General features: G+C 46.3%; 1 protein-coding gene across 2 annotated transcripts in view; it reads right to left on the bottom strand.

Annotated features, from left to right (window-relative positions):
- The window catches only part of LOC139281365 (bone morphogenetic protein receptor type-2-like), a 61,135-nt gene that overhangs the window by 20,907 nt on the left and 24,208 nt on the right, over positions 1–16,020 (bottom strand). For both annotated transcript variants that reach the window (XM_070901517.1, XM_070901518.1), the window contains 4 exons: positions 10,055–10,135; positions 9,271–9,359; positions 2,515–2,742; positions 333–447 (listed from right to left, as the gene is read on the bottom strand). In XM_070901517.1, the coding sequence (XP_070757618.1) occupies positions 333–447; positions 2,515–2,742; positions 9,271–9,359; positions 10,055–10,135 (513 nt within the window). The remainder of the gene's footprint in view (positions 1–332; positions 448–2,514; positions 2,743–9,270; positions 9,360–10,054; positions 10,136–16,020) is intronic.

The raw sequence follows: 16,020 nt of genomic DNA, 5'->3' as shown, positions 1-16,020 counted from the left end.
TGTAACAGACTCGAGGGGCTGAATGGCCTCTTCCTGTTCCTGTGTAACAGGCTCGAGGGGCTGAATGGTCTCCTCCTGTTCCTGTGTAACAGGCTCGAGGGGGACTGAATGGTCTCCTCCTGTTCCTGTGTAACAGGCTCGAGGGGGGCCGAATGGCCTACTCCTGTTCCTGTGTAACAGGCTCGAGGGGCTGAATGGCCTCCTCCTGTTCCTGTGTAACAGGCTCGAGGGACTGAATGGCCTCCTCCTGTTCCTGTGTAACAGGCTCGAGGGGCTGAACGGTTTGTGCACAGTTTGTTCCGGTGATACTGATGGTTAATGGGAGGACTCACCATTGCACCAGGTCTCTGTGTGGAGGAAGCTGAGACCTGCAGTGAGGGAGTGTGCCAATTTCAGCGTGCTTCTCCAGTCGTTGCTGTGGTTTGTTAAGTAGCTGTGCAGAGACCCCTGTTGAAAAGAACCGATATTTTATATTTTTATCTTTATCAGATTGAAGACGATTTCTTCTAAACTCTAGAGAATATCGGCCTAGTCGACTCAATCTTTCCTCATAGGACAATCCCCCCATCCCAGGAATCAGTCTGGTCAACCTTCGTTGCACTCTCAAATGGCAAGTATATCCTTCCTCAGGTATGGAGACCAAAACTGTACACACTACTCCAGGTGTGGCCTCACCAATACTCTGTACAGTTGTAGCAGGACTTCTCTGCTGTTATACTGCTTTTATCCTCACCAGGGTTCTATATAATTGCAGTTAGACGTCTTTACTCTCACACTCAAATCCTCTTGCAATAAAGTTGAATGACAAAATATATGAAAGGATCATTCTGGAAGGGGTAAACAGACCCACCTGGGCAGCAGTTACAATCAGTGAATGTATGTGTGAGCAGTTAACCCGCACGTGTGCAGCTTTTACTGTAAACTTTGCTGAAATGAACCTCTCATAGGCAGTCCCTCGGAATCGAGGAAGACTTGCTTCCACTTTGAAAGTGAGTTCTCAGGTGACTGAACAGTCCAATACGGGAATTACAGTCTCTGTCACAGGTGGGACAGACAGTGGTTGAAGGAAAGGGTTGGTGGGGAGTCTGGTTTGCCGCACGCTCCTTCTGCTGCCTGCGCTTGGTTTCTGCATGCTCTCGGCGATGAGACTCGAGGTGCTCAGTGCCCTCCCAGATGCACTTCCTCCACTGAGGACGGTCTTTGGCCAGGGACTCCCAGGTGTCAGTGGGGATGTTGCACTTTATCAGGGCGGCCTTGAGGGTGTCCTTGTAACGTTTCCTCTGCCCACCTTTGGCTCGTTTGCCGCGAGGGTGTTCCGAGTAGAGCGCTTGCTTTGGGAGTCTCGTGTCTGGCAAGTGGACTATGTGGCCCGCCCAGCGGAGCTGGTCGAGTGTGGTCAGTGCTTCAATGCTGGGGATGTTAGCCTGAATGACGACTCTGATGTTGGTGCGCCTGTCCTCCCAACACTGCACGTGGTAGAAAAAGCCATAAGACAGCTTAAAAACAACAAGGCTATGGGTGTGGACGGAATCCCCGCTGAGGCATTGAAGTATGGTGGAGAGGCACTGCTGGCGCGAATACACGACCTCATCTCTCTCATCTGGAGGGAGGAGAGCATACCGGGAGATCTCAGAGATGCAGTGATCGTGACCATCTTTAAAAAAGGGGGACAAGTCCAACTGCGGCAACTACAGAGGACTCCCCCTGCTATCAGCCACTGGGAAGGTCATCGCTAGAGTCCTCCTCAACTATCTTCTCCCTGTGGCTGAGGAGCTCCTCCCGGAGTCACAGTATGGATTTCGTCTCCTACGGGGCACAACGGACATGATTTTTGTAGATGACATGCAGGCCGTGATCCTTACCAACGGATCCATCACAGACCGAATCCACGTCCGGACCGGGGTCAAACAGGGCTGCGTCATCGCCCCAACCCTCTTCTCAATCTTTCTTGCTGCCATGCTCCACCTCACAGTCAACAAGCTCCCCACTGGAGTGAAACTAAACTACAGAGCCAGTGGTAACCTGTTCAATGTGCGCCGTTTTCAGGCCAGATCCAAGAGCACCCCAACCTCTGACATCGAGCTGCAGTACGCAGATGACGCCTGCGTCTGTGCACATACAGAGGCTGCATTCCAGGACACCATAGCTTTAATGAACCAATCACATTCTACCCCACAGCCTCATGGAGCCAATCACCTTCTACACCACAGCCTTAAGGAACCATTCAATTTCTGATAGATATAACATCTCAATTCTAGTATCATTCTAATAAATCTTTTCCAGTGTCTCTATATCCTTTTTACAATATGGTGCTCCAAATGTGATCTAACCAAGGTTCGGTATTAGTTTAACATAACTTCTCTGCTTTCCAATTCTAGAGATGAACCCTAGTGCTGGGTTGGCTTTTTATAGCCTTGCTAACCTGTGTTGCGCTGTTAGTGATTTGCGATTCTGTGCTGCATGTTCCCTCTGCCTCCTCTCCTGTTTCCCTGTGTTTGAGAGAGTGTTGCTTACCCCAGGATAGTATTCTGTGACGAGGAGATAATCCACAGTGCTGTTGTGCTGTCGCTCTCCGGCGTTAAGAAACTTGACAATATTTTCGTGCTCCATCAGTGGGAGAGAATGAACCGTCCGCTCATTCGCGTAGTGCTGATGGTCGACAGCAGAAAACATCTTCACAGCAACTTGTCGCTGTGTCTGCAGTCCCTTCCAGACTATTCCATACCTTCCGTGACCAATCACCTGCCAATTCCACAGAGACGGTATGTGTTAATCTCCTCCTTTTCTGGAGCCGGATTAAGGTCTATACATGTGCTAAATATTGCCTACAATTCATAAAATCATCAAACAAATATCATTTTATATTTATCCAAAGGTAACAACTAACAAAAATCAATTCTATGTATATTTAAAAACTGCATGCAATTCAAACAGAGAATAGTTTCTTCCTGGCTTTAAACTGGGATGTCAAATAAAATATTCTCTGAACTTAAACTATGAGGGCTATCGAGGGGTATCTATAAGGAATATCGAGGGGTATCTATGGGGGATATCGAGGGATATCTATGAGGGATATCGAGGGGTATCTATGAGGGATATCAAGGGGTATCTATGAGGGATATCGAGGGGTATCTATGGGGGATATCAAGGGATATCTATGGGGGATATCAAGGGGTATCTATGAGGGATATCGAGGGGTATCTGTGGGGGATATCGAGGGGTATCTATGAGAGATATCGAGGGGTAACTATGAGGGATATCAAGGGGTATCTATGGGGGATATCGAGGGGTATCTATGGGGGATATCGAGGGGTATCTATGAGGGATATCTTGGGGTATCTATGAGGGATATCTTGGGGTATCTATGGGGGATATCGAGGGGTACCTATGGGGGATATCGAGGGGTACCTATGGGGGATATCAAGAGGTATCTATGAGGGCTATCGAGGGTTATCTATGGGGGATATCGAGGGGTATCTATGAGGGATATCGTGAGGTATCTATGGGGGATATCGAGGGGTATCTATGAGGGATATCCCAGGGTATCTATGAGGGATATCAAGGGGTATCTATGAGGGATATCGAGGTGTTTCTATGAGGGATATCTAGGGGTATCTATGGGGGATATCAAGGGGTATCTATGAGGGATATCGAGGGGTTTCTATGAGGGATATCGAGGGATATTTATGGGGGATATCTAGGGGTATCTATGGGGGATATCAAGCGGTATTTATGGGGGATATCTCGGGGTATCTATGGGGGATATCTCGGGGTATCTATGGGGGATATCTCTTGGTATCCATGAGGGATATCGAGGGGTATCTATGGAGGATATCGAGGGGTACCTATGAGGGATATCAAGGGGTACCTATGGAGGATATCGAGGGGTATCTATGGAGGATATCGAGGGGTATCTATGAGGGATATCGAGGGGTATCTATGGAGGATATCGAAGGGTATCTATGAGGGATATCGAGGGGTATCTATGGGGGATATTGAGGGGTATCTATGGAGGATATCGAGGGGTATCTATGAGGGATATCGAGGGGTATCTATGGAGGATATTGAGGGGTATCTATGAGGGATATCGAAGGGTATCTATGGGGGATATTGAGGGGTACCTATGGGGGATATCGAGGGGTATCTATGGGGGATATCGAGGGGTACCTATGGGGGATATCGAGGGGTACCTATGGGGGATATCAAGAGGTATCTATGGGGGATATCGAGGGGTATCTATGGGGGATATCGAGGGGTATCTATGGGGGACATCGAGGAGTATCTATGAGGGATATCGAGGGGTATCTATGGGGGATATCGAGGGGTATCTATGAGGGATATCTAGGGGTATCCATGAGGACATACATACTCTATTAAATACTTTGGACATTTGACCTTCACATCTACATTTCCACTTTCAAGAGATAAATGAAAATACTTCATCCTTTTGTAAACATTCACAATGATCAGACCTGATATTATTTTTGTGTTGATTCTATGAACAACGTACATAACTCCCCAGGGGAATTTATTTTGGATATTTCTACATGTTTCAAGATTGTCACAGAATTTGATACACACTTTGAGCCACAAAGACACAGTATTTTGCACCTCTGAAGATATAATTATGCAGTTATATGTGATATTGTTTAACCCACGTTGTGACAAAGATTGAGGGTTAATGATCTAAAAATGAGGGCTTAAAGTCGAGGGCCTAAAAGACGGCCACTTAAAGGAGGAGGACGCTGTTACCTCGGAGGTCACAGTCAGTGCGATGTTTATACACACACAGCACGGTGCGTGAGCCTCCGAGTTTGCAGCGACAGACAGACAGACACGCCAGTGTGTGTTGGAAACAAGCGATTTTGATAACATTAATGGGGTGCATTACTATGCCGTGCCTTTAAGACTCGGCTTTTCCCGTGCATCTGATTCTGAGCTCCGCGCAATGGGTCCGCAGAATGTACCGGCCAAATCGTTGTTATCGGCGCCACCTCCCCACAGCTCTGGTGTGCAATGGTTGATTTAACGCCCCGTCAGCTCATCGACCGATTCTGACGAATGTCTGGGTGGAGGGCACAAACCTTTTCAAGGAGCAAAAATTGCCGTTCCGTCCGGATTACCGTTCCAAATGAGGCCCGACCGGATTTCTCCCCCATAGATTAAGAAGTCTCCCAGATCTCTGTACTCCGTCCCAGGTCTATATACTGCATTCTAAATTATTATTTAATTGAGGAGAGATTGCAAAGTACTGCAGCACAGAGGGACCTGGGGGTTATTATGCATGAAACACACAAAAAGTTAGTATGCAGGTACAGCAAGTAATCAGGAAGGCAAATGAAATGTTGGCCTTTATTGCAAGGGGGATAGAGTATAAAAGCAGGGAAGTCCTGCTACAACTGTGCAGGGTATTGGTGAGGCCACACCTGGAGTACTGCGTACAGTTTTGGTTTCCGTATTTACGGAGGGATATACTTGCATTGGAGGCTGTTCAGAGAAGGCTCACAAGGTTGATTCCTGAGATGAAGGGGTTGTCTTATGAAGAAAGGTTGAGTAGGTTGGGCCTGTACTAAGTGAAGTTTAGAAGAATGAGAGGTGATCTTATTGAAACATATAAGATTCTGAGGGGGCTCGACAGGATAGATGCAGAGAGGATGTTTCCCCTCGTGGGGGAATCTAGAACTAGGGGGCACAGTCTCAGAATAAATGGTCGCCCATTTAAAACTGAAATGAGGAAGAATTTCTTCTCTCTGAGGGTTGTAAATCTGTGGAATTCTCTGCTCCAGAGAGCTGTGGAGGCTGGGTCAGTGAATATATTTGCGCAAAACATAAAAACGGATAGTAAAAGCGTTTACAGATATATAAAACGGAAAAGAGTGACTAAAGTAAATGTTGGTCCCTTAGAAGATGAGAAGGGGGATTTAATAATGGGAAATGTGGAAATGGCTCAGACCTTAAACAATTATTTTGCTTCGGTCTTCACAGTGAAAGACACAAAAACCATGCCAAAAATTGTTGGTCACAGGAATGTGGGAAGGGAGGACCTGGAGACAATCACTATCACGAGCGGGGTAGTGCTGGACAGGCTAATGGGACTCAAGGTAGACAAGTCCCCTGGTCCTGATGAAATGCATCCCAGGGTATTAAAAGAGATGGCGGAAGTTATAGCAGATGCATTCGTTATAATCTACCAAAATTCTCTGGACTCTGGGGAGGTACCAGCGGATTGGAAAGCAGCTAATGTAACGCCTCTGTTTTAAAAAGGGGGCAGACAAAAGGCAGGTAACTATAAGCCGGTTAGTTTAACATCTGTAGTGGGGAAAATGCTTGAAACTATCATTAAGGAAGAAATAGCGCGACATCTAGATAGGAATAGTGCAATCAAGCAGACGCAACATGGATTCATGAAGGGGAAATCATGTTTAACTAATTTACTGGAATTCTTTGAGGATATAACGAGCATGGTGGATAGAGGTGTACCAATGGATGTGATGTATTTAGATTTTCAAAAGGCATTCGATAAGGTGCCACATAAAAGGTTACTGCAGAAGATAAAGGTACGCGGAGTCAGAGGAAATGTATTAGCATGGATAGAGAATTGGCTGGCGAACAGAAAGCAAAGAGTCGGAATAAATGGGTCCTTTTCGGGTTGGAAATCGGTGGTTAGTGGTGTGCCACAGGGATCGGTGCTGGGACCACAACTGTTTACAATATACATAGATGACCTGGAAGAGGGAACAGAGTGTAGTGTAACAAAATTTGCAGATGACACTAAGATTAGTGGGAAAGCGGGTTGTGTAGAGGACACAGAGAGGCTGCAAAGAGATTTAGATAGGTTAAGCGAATGGGCTAAGGTTTGGCAAATGGAATACAATGTCGGAAAGTGTGAGGTCATCCACCTTGGGAAAAAAAACAGTAAAAGGGAATATTACTTAAATGGGGAGAAATTACAACATGCTGCGGTGCAGAGGGACCTGGGGGTCCTTGTGCATGAAACTCTTTTAGGAGTAAACAAAAAACATTAAAACATGCCCCACGATCTGGGGGAAACACCAACATTTACAAGGCCGTTTTTTTATTTTTTTGGTCTTTTTTTTGGGCATGAATCCCAAAAAGTTATTTTGCAGGTGCAGCAGGTAATCAGGAAGGCGAATGGAATGTTGGCCTTCATTGCGAGAGGGATGGAGTACAAAAGCAGGGAGGTCCTTCTGCAACTGTATAGGGTATTGGTGAGGCCGCACCTGGAGTACTGCATGCAGTTTTGGTCACCTTACTTAAGGAAGGATATACTAGCTTTGGAGGGGGTACAGAGACAATTCACTAGGCTGATTCCGGAGATGAGGGGGTTACCTTATGATGATAGATTGAGTAGAGTGGGCCTTTACTCATTGGAGTTCAGAAGGATGAGGGGTGATCTTATAGAAACATTTAAAATAATGAAAGGGATAGACAAGATAGAGGCAGAGAAGTTGTTTCCACTGGTCGGGGAGACTAGAACTAGGGGGCACAGCCTCAAAATACGGGGGAGCCAATTTAAAACCGAGTTGAGAAGGAATTTCTTCTCCCAGAGGGTTGTGAATCTGTGGAATTCTCTGCCCAAGGAAGCAGTTGAGGCTAGCTCATTGAATGTATTCAAGTCACAGATAGATAGATTTTTAACCAATAAGGGAATTAAGGGTTACGGGGAGCGGGCGGGTAAGTGGAGCTGAGTCCACGGCCAGATCAGCCATGATCTTGTTGAATGGCGGAGCAGGCTTGAGGGGCTAGATGGCCTACTCCTGTTCCTAATTCTTATGTTCTTATTTAAGATGGAGATATAGATTTTTTAGCAATAAGAAAGTGAAGGGTTATGGGGATCGGGCGGGGAAGTGGATTTGAGGTCGAAGATCAGCCATGATCTTATTGAATGGCGGAGCAGGCTTGAGGAGCCGAATGGCCGACTCCTGCTCCTAATTCTTATATTCTTATGTCCCCTGTAACAACAGATAGCAACCTTCGCACAAAAAGGAAAATGATCCTGTTGGAAGTAAAATAGTCTATTAATCAAGCAATAGTTCTTGATATAAACACGTCTCCAGGGATTTCACAGTACCATGGCAGGGTTTATTCAGTCGTAGTCTGTCGCTACAAGTGATTTTACTTTTCAAATATTTTCTGAGTTAGCTTTCCATGGCAACTGGCTAGTTGGATCCAAAATTGGCTCAGAGGCAGGAATCAAAAGGTAATGATCGACCCTTTTTGTGACTGGAAGGCTGTTTCCAGTGGGGTTCCGCAGGGCCCAGTACTGGGTCTCTCGCTTTTTGTGGTATATATCAGTGACTTCGACTTAAATGTAGGGGGCATGATTAAGAAGTTTGCAGATGATACTAAAATCGGCTGTGTGGTTGATAATGAAGAAGAAAGCTGTAGACTGTAGGAAGATATCAATGTACTGGTCAGGTGGGCAGAACAGTGACAAATAGAATTTAATTTGGAGAAGTGTGAGGTAATGCATTTGGGGAGGTCTAACAAAGAAAGTGAATACACATTAAATGGTAGGAGACTGAGAAGTGCAGAGGAACAAAGGAACCTTGGAGTGCGTGCAGTTCTGGTCACCACATTACAGGAAGGATGTGATTGCACTGGAGAGGGTGTAGAGGAGATTTACCAGGATGTTGCCTGGACTGGATAATTTTGGCGATGAGGAAAGATTGGAGATGCTGGGTCTGTTTTTCTTTGAAACAGAGGAGGCTGAAGGGAGACTTTGAGATGTATAAAATTATGAGGGGCCTGGATAGAATGGATAGGATGAACCTATTTCCTTTAGCAGAGGGGTCAACAACCAGGGGGTATAGATTTAAAGTAATTGGGGGAGGTTTAGAGGGGATTTGAGGCGAGTTTTCTTCACCCAGAGGGTGGTGGGGCTCTGGAACTCACTGCCTGAAAGTGGTAGAGACAGAAACCCTCACCAAATTTAAAAAGTACTTGGATGTGCACCTGAAGTGCTGTAACCTGCAGGGCTACGGACCGAGAGCTGAAAAGTGGGATTAGGCTGGGTAGCTCTTTGTCGGCCGGCGCGGACATGATGGACTGAATGGCCTCCTTCTGTGCTGTAAATTTCTGTGATTCTCTGATTCGTTGTTGAGCCTGGGGGAACGCTCATGTTCCCTGTCCTGGTCGGGGGTGGGGCAGGGGCGGACTATTGACCACAGTATAAAGAAGGGCAAGACTGTTACGCCCAATATAAGGGGAGGGGGAGCGGTGGGCAGGGTGGATAATTATCAGACTTACCTCAGTGAGCTCGATGGTCATGAGATTTCCCTCCGCCATGAGTGGGGTTGTTGAGCGAGATGTGAAACAGGCCGGGAACTGGTGTCGGACTGAAATAGACAGAGAGACTGATATTGTGCAAAGGAAACGTTATTGTCTTCTGATGTAAATACCCAATGGTCGCAGCGGCAGGGTAATGGGCGATGGTGGGAGAGGGGTCCTGGGGCGATGGCACCGCATTGTCGGAAGAGCAGTACTGAGGGAGAGCTGCACTGTCGGAAGCGCAGTACTGAGGGAGCCCCGCACTGTGGGAGGGTCAGTACTGAGGGAGCCCTGCACTGTGGGAGGGTCAGTACTGAGGGAGTGCCGCACTGTCGGAGGGGCAATACTGAGGGAGTGCCGCACTGTCGGAGGGGCAGTACTGAGGGAGTGCTGCACCGTCGGAGGGGCAGTACTGAGGGAGTGCTGCACTGTCGGAGGTGTAGTCTTGTGAGACGTTAAACCAAGGCCCGTCTGCTCTGTCAGGTGACGATCTCACAGCACTATTTAGAAGAAGAGTGGGGGGGGCGGTGAGTTCTCCCCGGTGTACTGGGGGCCCTGATTTATCCCTCAACCAACATAACAAAAAAACATGATCTGGTCATTATCACATTGCTGTTTGTGGGAGCTTGCTGTGTGCAAAATGGCTGCCGAGTTTCCTACATTACAACACTTCAGAAGGAGTACTTCATTGGCTGTAAAATGTTTTGAGATGTCCGGTGGTTGTGAAAGGCGCTATAGAAATGCAAGTCTTTCTATTGTTTACCTCCAGGATACATGATCAGCATTCCCAGGAGCGAGGACAGAAGAACGATCACAATGAGGCAGAGTATTCCTGTCAGCAGACCTACAATTCAACACAAATAACATTGATCCAACCAACGTCAGTTCTGACCGAAGTACTGGTTCATCCAGGGCCGAGTGTCGGACATGCAGTGCGACCAATCAGAGAGAGCGGAGGGGTCAGGAGAGATGGTGCTGAGGTCTGAGCTAAAGAACCACCATCATCCTCTGGGGGGGCACATATTCTTACAGGGCTTGACAGGGTAGATGCAGGGAGGATGTTTCCCCCGGGCTGGGGAGTCTAGAACCAGGGGTCACAGTCTCAGGATAAGGGTAGCGGCCATTTAGGACTGAGATGAGGAGAAATTTCTTCACTCAGAGGGTGGTGAATCTTTGGAATTCTCTGCCCCAGAGGGCTGTGGAGGCTCAGACATTGTGACCTCCCAAATCCGTGACCATCTTTCCCCGAGCCCCGTGTTTGAACCCCTCCAATCTGCCTGCCACAGAACCGAAACTGATCAAAGTCACAAATGATGCACTTTGTGACTGTGACAAAGGTAAGCGATCCCTCCTCGTCCTTCTCGGTCTGTCTGCAGCCTTTGACACAGTTGACCACTCCATCCGCCTCCAACACAGGGAGGTAGACAGGGCTTTAAACTAGAGGGGGGGGCGGGCACAGTGGGAGGAGGGTCGCAGTGGAGAGAAATCTAGAATGCTAAAGAGAAAAGAAAAGGAAGCAATGCAGGAAAGTGATTGTGTTGAGGATAACCAGATTATGTCAGGAAGGGCCTGAGCGTACAAACACAAGGGTGCACTAACAAATAGGGTCCAGGTAAGAAAAAATAGCGATAAGACAAATAGGGCTATAGTACAAAATAATGTTAAGATGTTTAATAATGTTAAAAAGACAAATTTAAAAGCATTGTATCTGAATGCATGAAGCATCTGTAATAAGGTAGACAAATTAACAGCGCAAATAGATGTAAACGGATACGATATAGGTGTAATTACGGAGACATGGTTGCAGGGTGGCCAGGGTTGGGAACTGAATATCCAAGGATATTCGATATTTAGGAAGGACAGGCAAAAAGGAAGAGAGGTTGGTGTGGCGTTGCTACTAAAGGATTATATCAGAGCAATAGTGAGAGGATATTGGCTCAGAAAATCAAGATGTAGAATCGGTCTGGGTGGAGCTAAGGAGCACCAAGGGGCAGAAAACATTGGTGGGAGCTGTCTATAGGCCTCCAAACAGTAGTGGTAATGTAGGGGGCAGCATCAAACAGGAAATTAGAGATGCATGTAACAAGGGTACTACAGTAATCGTAGGTGACTTTAATCTACATATAGTCTGGCCAAACCAAATTAGCAATAATACTGTGGAAGATGAATTCGTGGAGTGTGTACGAGATGGTTTTTTAGACCAGTATGTTGAGGAGCCTACTAGGGAACAGGCTAACCTAGATTGGGTATTGTGTAATGAGAAGGGGTTAATTAACAGTCTTGTTGTGCGGGGTTCTTTAGGGAAGAGTGACCATAACATGATTGAATTCTTTATTAAGATGGAAAGTGAAGTAGTCCAATCCGAATCTAGGGTCCTAAATCTAAACAAAGGAAACTACGAAGGTATAAGGAATGAATTGGCTATGATAGATTGGGAAGATCCATTAAAAAGCATGACGGTGGATAGGCAATGGCAAACATTTAAGGAAAGAATGCATGAATTGCAACAGTTATACATTCCTTTCTGGCATTTAAACACAAAAGGAAAAGTGGCCCAACCATGGCTAACAAAAGAAATTAAGGATAGTATTAGATCCAAGGAGGAGTTATACAAAGTTTCCAGAAAAAGTAGCAAGCCTGAGGAATTAGAATTCAGCAAAAAAGGACCAAGAGATTGATTAAGAGGGGAAAAATAGAGTATGAGAGTAAACTTGCAAGGAACATAAAAACTGACTACAAAGTTTCTACAAGTATGTAAAAAGAAAAAAGATTATTGAAGACAAATGTAGGTCCTTTACAGTCAGAAACAGGAGAATTTATAATGGGGAACAAGGAAATGGCAGAAAAATTAAATAAATACTTCAGTTCTGTCTTCACGGAAGAGGACACCGATAATGTCCCAGAAATGCTAGGGAACCAAGGGTCTAGTGAGCAAGAGGAATTAAAGGAAATTATAATTAGTAATGGAGAAACTAATGGGACTGCAGGCCGATAAATCCCCAGGGCCTGATGATCTGTATCCCAGAGTACTAAAAGAGGTAGCCATGGAAATAGTGGATGCATTGGTTGTCATCTTCCAAAATTCTATCGATTATGGAACAGTTCCTGCAGATTGGAGGGTGGCAAATGTAACCCCACTATTTAAAAAAGGAGGGAGAGAGAAAACGGGGAACTACAGACCGGTTAGCCTAACATCAGTAGTAGGGAAAATGCTGGAGTCTATTTAAAGGATGTGATAACGGGACACTTGGATAATATCAACGGGATTAGACAAAGTCAACATGGATTTATGAAAGGAAAATCATGTTTGACAAATCTACTGGAGTTTTTTGAGGATGTAACTGGTAGAATAGATAAGGGAGAACCAGTGGATGTAGTGTATTTGGATTTTCAGAAGGCCTTTGATAAAGTCCCACATAAGAGGTTAGTGTGCAAAATTAAAGCACATAGGATTGGGGGTAATGTATTGGTATGGATTGAAAATTGGTTAACTGACAGGAAACAGAGAGTAGGAATAAATGGGTCTTTCTCGGGGTGGCAGGCAGTGACTAGTGGGGTACCACGGGGATCAGTGCTTGGGCCCCAGCTATTCACAATATATATAAATGATTTGGATGAGGGAACCAAATGTAATATTTCCAAGTTTGCTGACGACACAAAACTAGGTGGGATTGTGAGTAGTGAAGAGTTTGAAAAGACGCTGCAAGGCGATTTAGATAGGTTGAGTGAGTGGGCAAACACATGGCAGATGCAGTATCCTGGATAAATGTGAAGTTATCCACTTTGGTAGGAAAAACATAAAGACAAAGTATTATTTAAATGGTGATGGCTTGGGAAGTGTCGACGTACAGAGGGACCTGGGTGTCCTTGTACACCAGTCATTGAAAGCAAACATGGTGCAGCAAGCAGTTAGGAAGGCAAATGGTATGTTGGCCTTCATTGCAAGAGGATTTCAGTCCAGGAGCAAGGATGTCTTACTCCAGTTATACAGGGCCTTGGTGAGACCACACCTGGAGTACTGTGTGCAGTTTAGGTCTCCTTACCTAAGAAAGGATATACTTGCCATAGAGGGAGTGCAGCGAAGGTTCACCAGACTGATTCCTGGAATGGCAGGACTGTCGTATGAAGAGAGATTGGGTCAACTAGGCCTGTATTCACTAGAGTTTAGAAGAATGAGAGGGGATCTCATTGAAACATATAAAATTCTGACTGGGTTGGACAGACTGGATGCGGGGAGGATGTTTCCCCGGGCTGGGAAGTCTAGAACGAGGGATCACAATCTCAGGATACGGGGTAGGAAATTTAGGACTGATATGAGGAGAAATGTTTTCACTCAGAGGGTGTTGAACCTGTGGAATTCTCTACCACAGAAGGCTGTGGAGACCAAGTCACTGAATATATTTAAGAGGGAGATAGATAGATTTCTAGACACAAAAGGCATCAAGGGGTATGGGGAGAAAGCGGGAATATGATGTTGAGATAGAGGATCAGCCATGATCATATTGAATGGTGGTGCAGACTCGAAGTACCGAATGGCCTACTACTGCTCCTATTTTCTGTGTTTCTATGTTTCTAACACCTCCACCATCGCCCAGCTGGGTGGGACTGCATTCGCCTGGTTCCATTCTTATCTATCTAATCGTAGCCAGAAAATCTCCTGCAACAGCTTCTCTTCCCACCCCCCATCGTTACCTCTGGTGTCCCCCAAGGATCTGTCCTTGGCCCCCTCCTATTTCTCATCCACATGTTGCCCCTTGGCGACATCATCCGGAAACACAGCGTCAGTTTCCACATGTACGCTGATGACACCCAGCTCTCCCTCACCACCACTTCTCTCGACCCCTCCACGATCTCTAAATTGTCAGATTGCTTGTCCGACATCCAGTTCTGGATGAGCAGAAATGTTCTCCAGTTAAATATTGTGAAAACCGAAGCCATTGTTTTCGGTTCCCGCCACAAACTGCGTTCCCTAGGCACTGACTCCATCCCTCTCCCCAACTCCTGTCTGAGGCTGAACCAGACTGTTCGCAACCTTGGTGTCATATTTGGCCCTGAAATGAGCTTCCGGCCACATATCCACAGCGTAGTAAGACCACCTGTTTCCACCTCCGTAACATCACCTGTCTCCGCCCTTGCCCTCATCCGTGCCTTTGTTACCTCCAGACTTTACTATACTAACGCACTCCTGGCTGGCCTCCTACATTCTACCCTACGTAAACAAGCAATGATCCAAAACTCGGCTGCCCCCATGTCCTAACTCGCACCAAGTCCCGCTCACCCATCACCCCCTGTGCTCACTGACCCACATTGGCTCCCGGTTAAGCAACGCCTCGATTTCAAAATTCTCATCCTTATTTTCAAATCCCTCGTCACCCCCTTCCTATCTCTGTAATCTCCTCCAGCTCCACAAACCCCTTCGAGATCTCTGCGCTCCTCTAATTCTGCCCTCCTGAGCATCCCTGATTATAATCGCTCCACCATTGGTGGCCGTGCCTTCTGTTGCCTGGGCCCCAAGCTCTGGAACTCCCTCCCTACACCCCTCCGCCTCTCTACCTCTCTTTCCTCCTTCAAGACGCTCCTTAAACCGACATCTTTGACCAAGTATTTGGTCACCTGCCCTCATTTCTACCTTTGCGGCTCAGTGTCAAATTTCTTGTCTTATAACGCTCCTGTTAAGCACCTTGGAACGTTTCACTACGTTAAAGGCGCTATATAAATACAAGTTGTTGTTGTTGAGTTTATTCAAGGCAGAGATTGATAGATATGTGGGCACTGAGGGAATAGAAACATAGAAATTAGGTGCAGGAGTAGGTCATTCAGCCCTTCGAGCCTGCACCGCCATTCAATATGATCATGGCTGATCATTCCCTCAATACCCCTTTCCTGCTTTCTCTCCATACCCCTTGATCCCTTTAGCCGTAAGGGCCATATCTAACTCTCTCTTGAATATATCCAATGAACTGGCCTCAACAACTCTCTGCGGTAGGGAATTCCACAGGTTAACAACTCTCTGAGTGAAGAAGTTTCTCCTCATCTCAGTCCTAAATGGCCTATCCCTTATCCTATGACTGTGTCCCCTGGTTCTGGACAAGGGATATGGGGATCGGGCGGAAAGCGGAGTTGAGGTAAAAGATCAGCATGATCTTATTGAATGGTAGTGCAGGCTCGAGGGGCCGAATGGCCGACTCCTGCTCCAATTTCTTGTGTTCTTGTGTGCCAGCGTCCTCGACTGGAACTGGTGGACAACCAGCACCCTCTGCTGGAACTACATAGAATTACAACAACATTTTTGTCTACATAGAATTACAACAACATTTCTGTCTTGCTGATGGTTGCATAATTTTTTTCGACTTCCATTATGCTGTCCCTAATAAGTACAGCTATTTCACCTCTCCTGTCCCCCCTTTATCATTTCTAAATATGTTGTACAACGCAGTCATAGAATCATAGAAAAATTACAGCATGGAAGGAGGCCATTCGGCCCATCGTGTCTGCACCGGCCGTCCAAGAGCTACCCAGCCTAATCCCACTTTCCAGCTCTCGGTCCGTATCCCTGTAGGTTACGGCACTTCAGGTGCACATCCAAGTACTTTTTAAATGGTGAGGGTTTCTGCCTCTACCACCCTTTCAGGCAGTGAGTTCCAGACCCCCTCTGGGTGAAGACATTTCCCCTCAAATCCCCTCTAAACCCTCTACCAATTACTTTAAATCTATGCCCCCTGGTTGTTG

This window comes from Pristiophorus japonicus, chromosome 15, assembly GCF_044704955.1.
Source record: "Pristiophorus japonicus isolate sPriJap1 chromosome 15, sPriJap1.hap1, whole genome shotgun sequence".
In the NCBI taxonomy this organism is placed as follows: Eukaryota; Metazoa; Chordata; class Chondrichthyes; family Pristiophoridae; genus Pristiophorus; species Pristiophorus japonicus.
The sequence above is the reverse complement of the archived record's forward strand: the minus strand, read 5'-3'. Positions and strand labels throughout refer to the sequence as shown.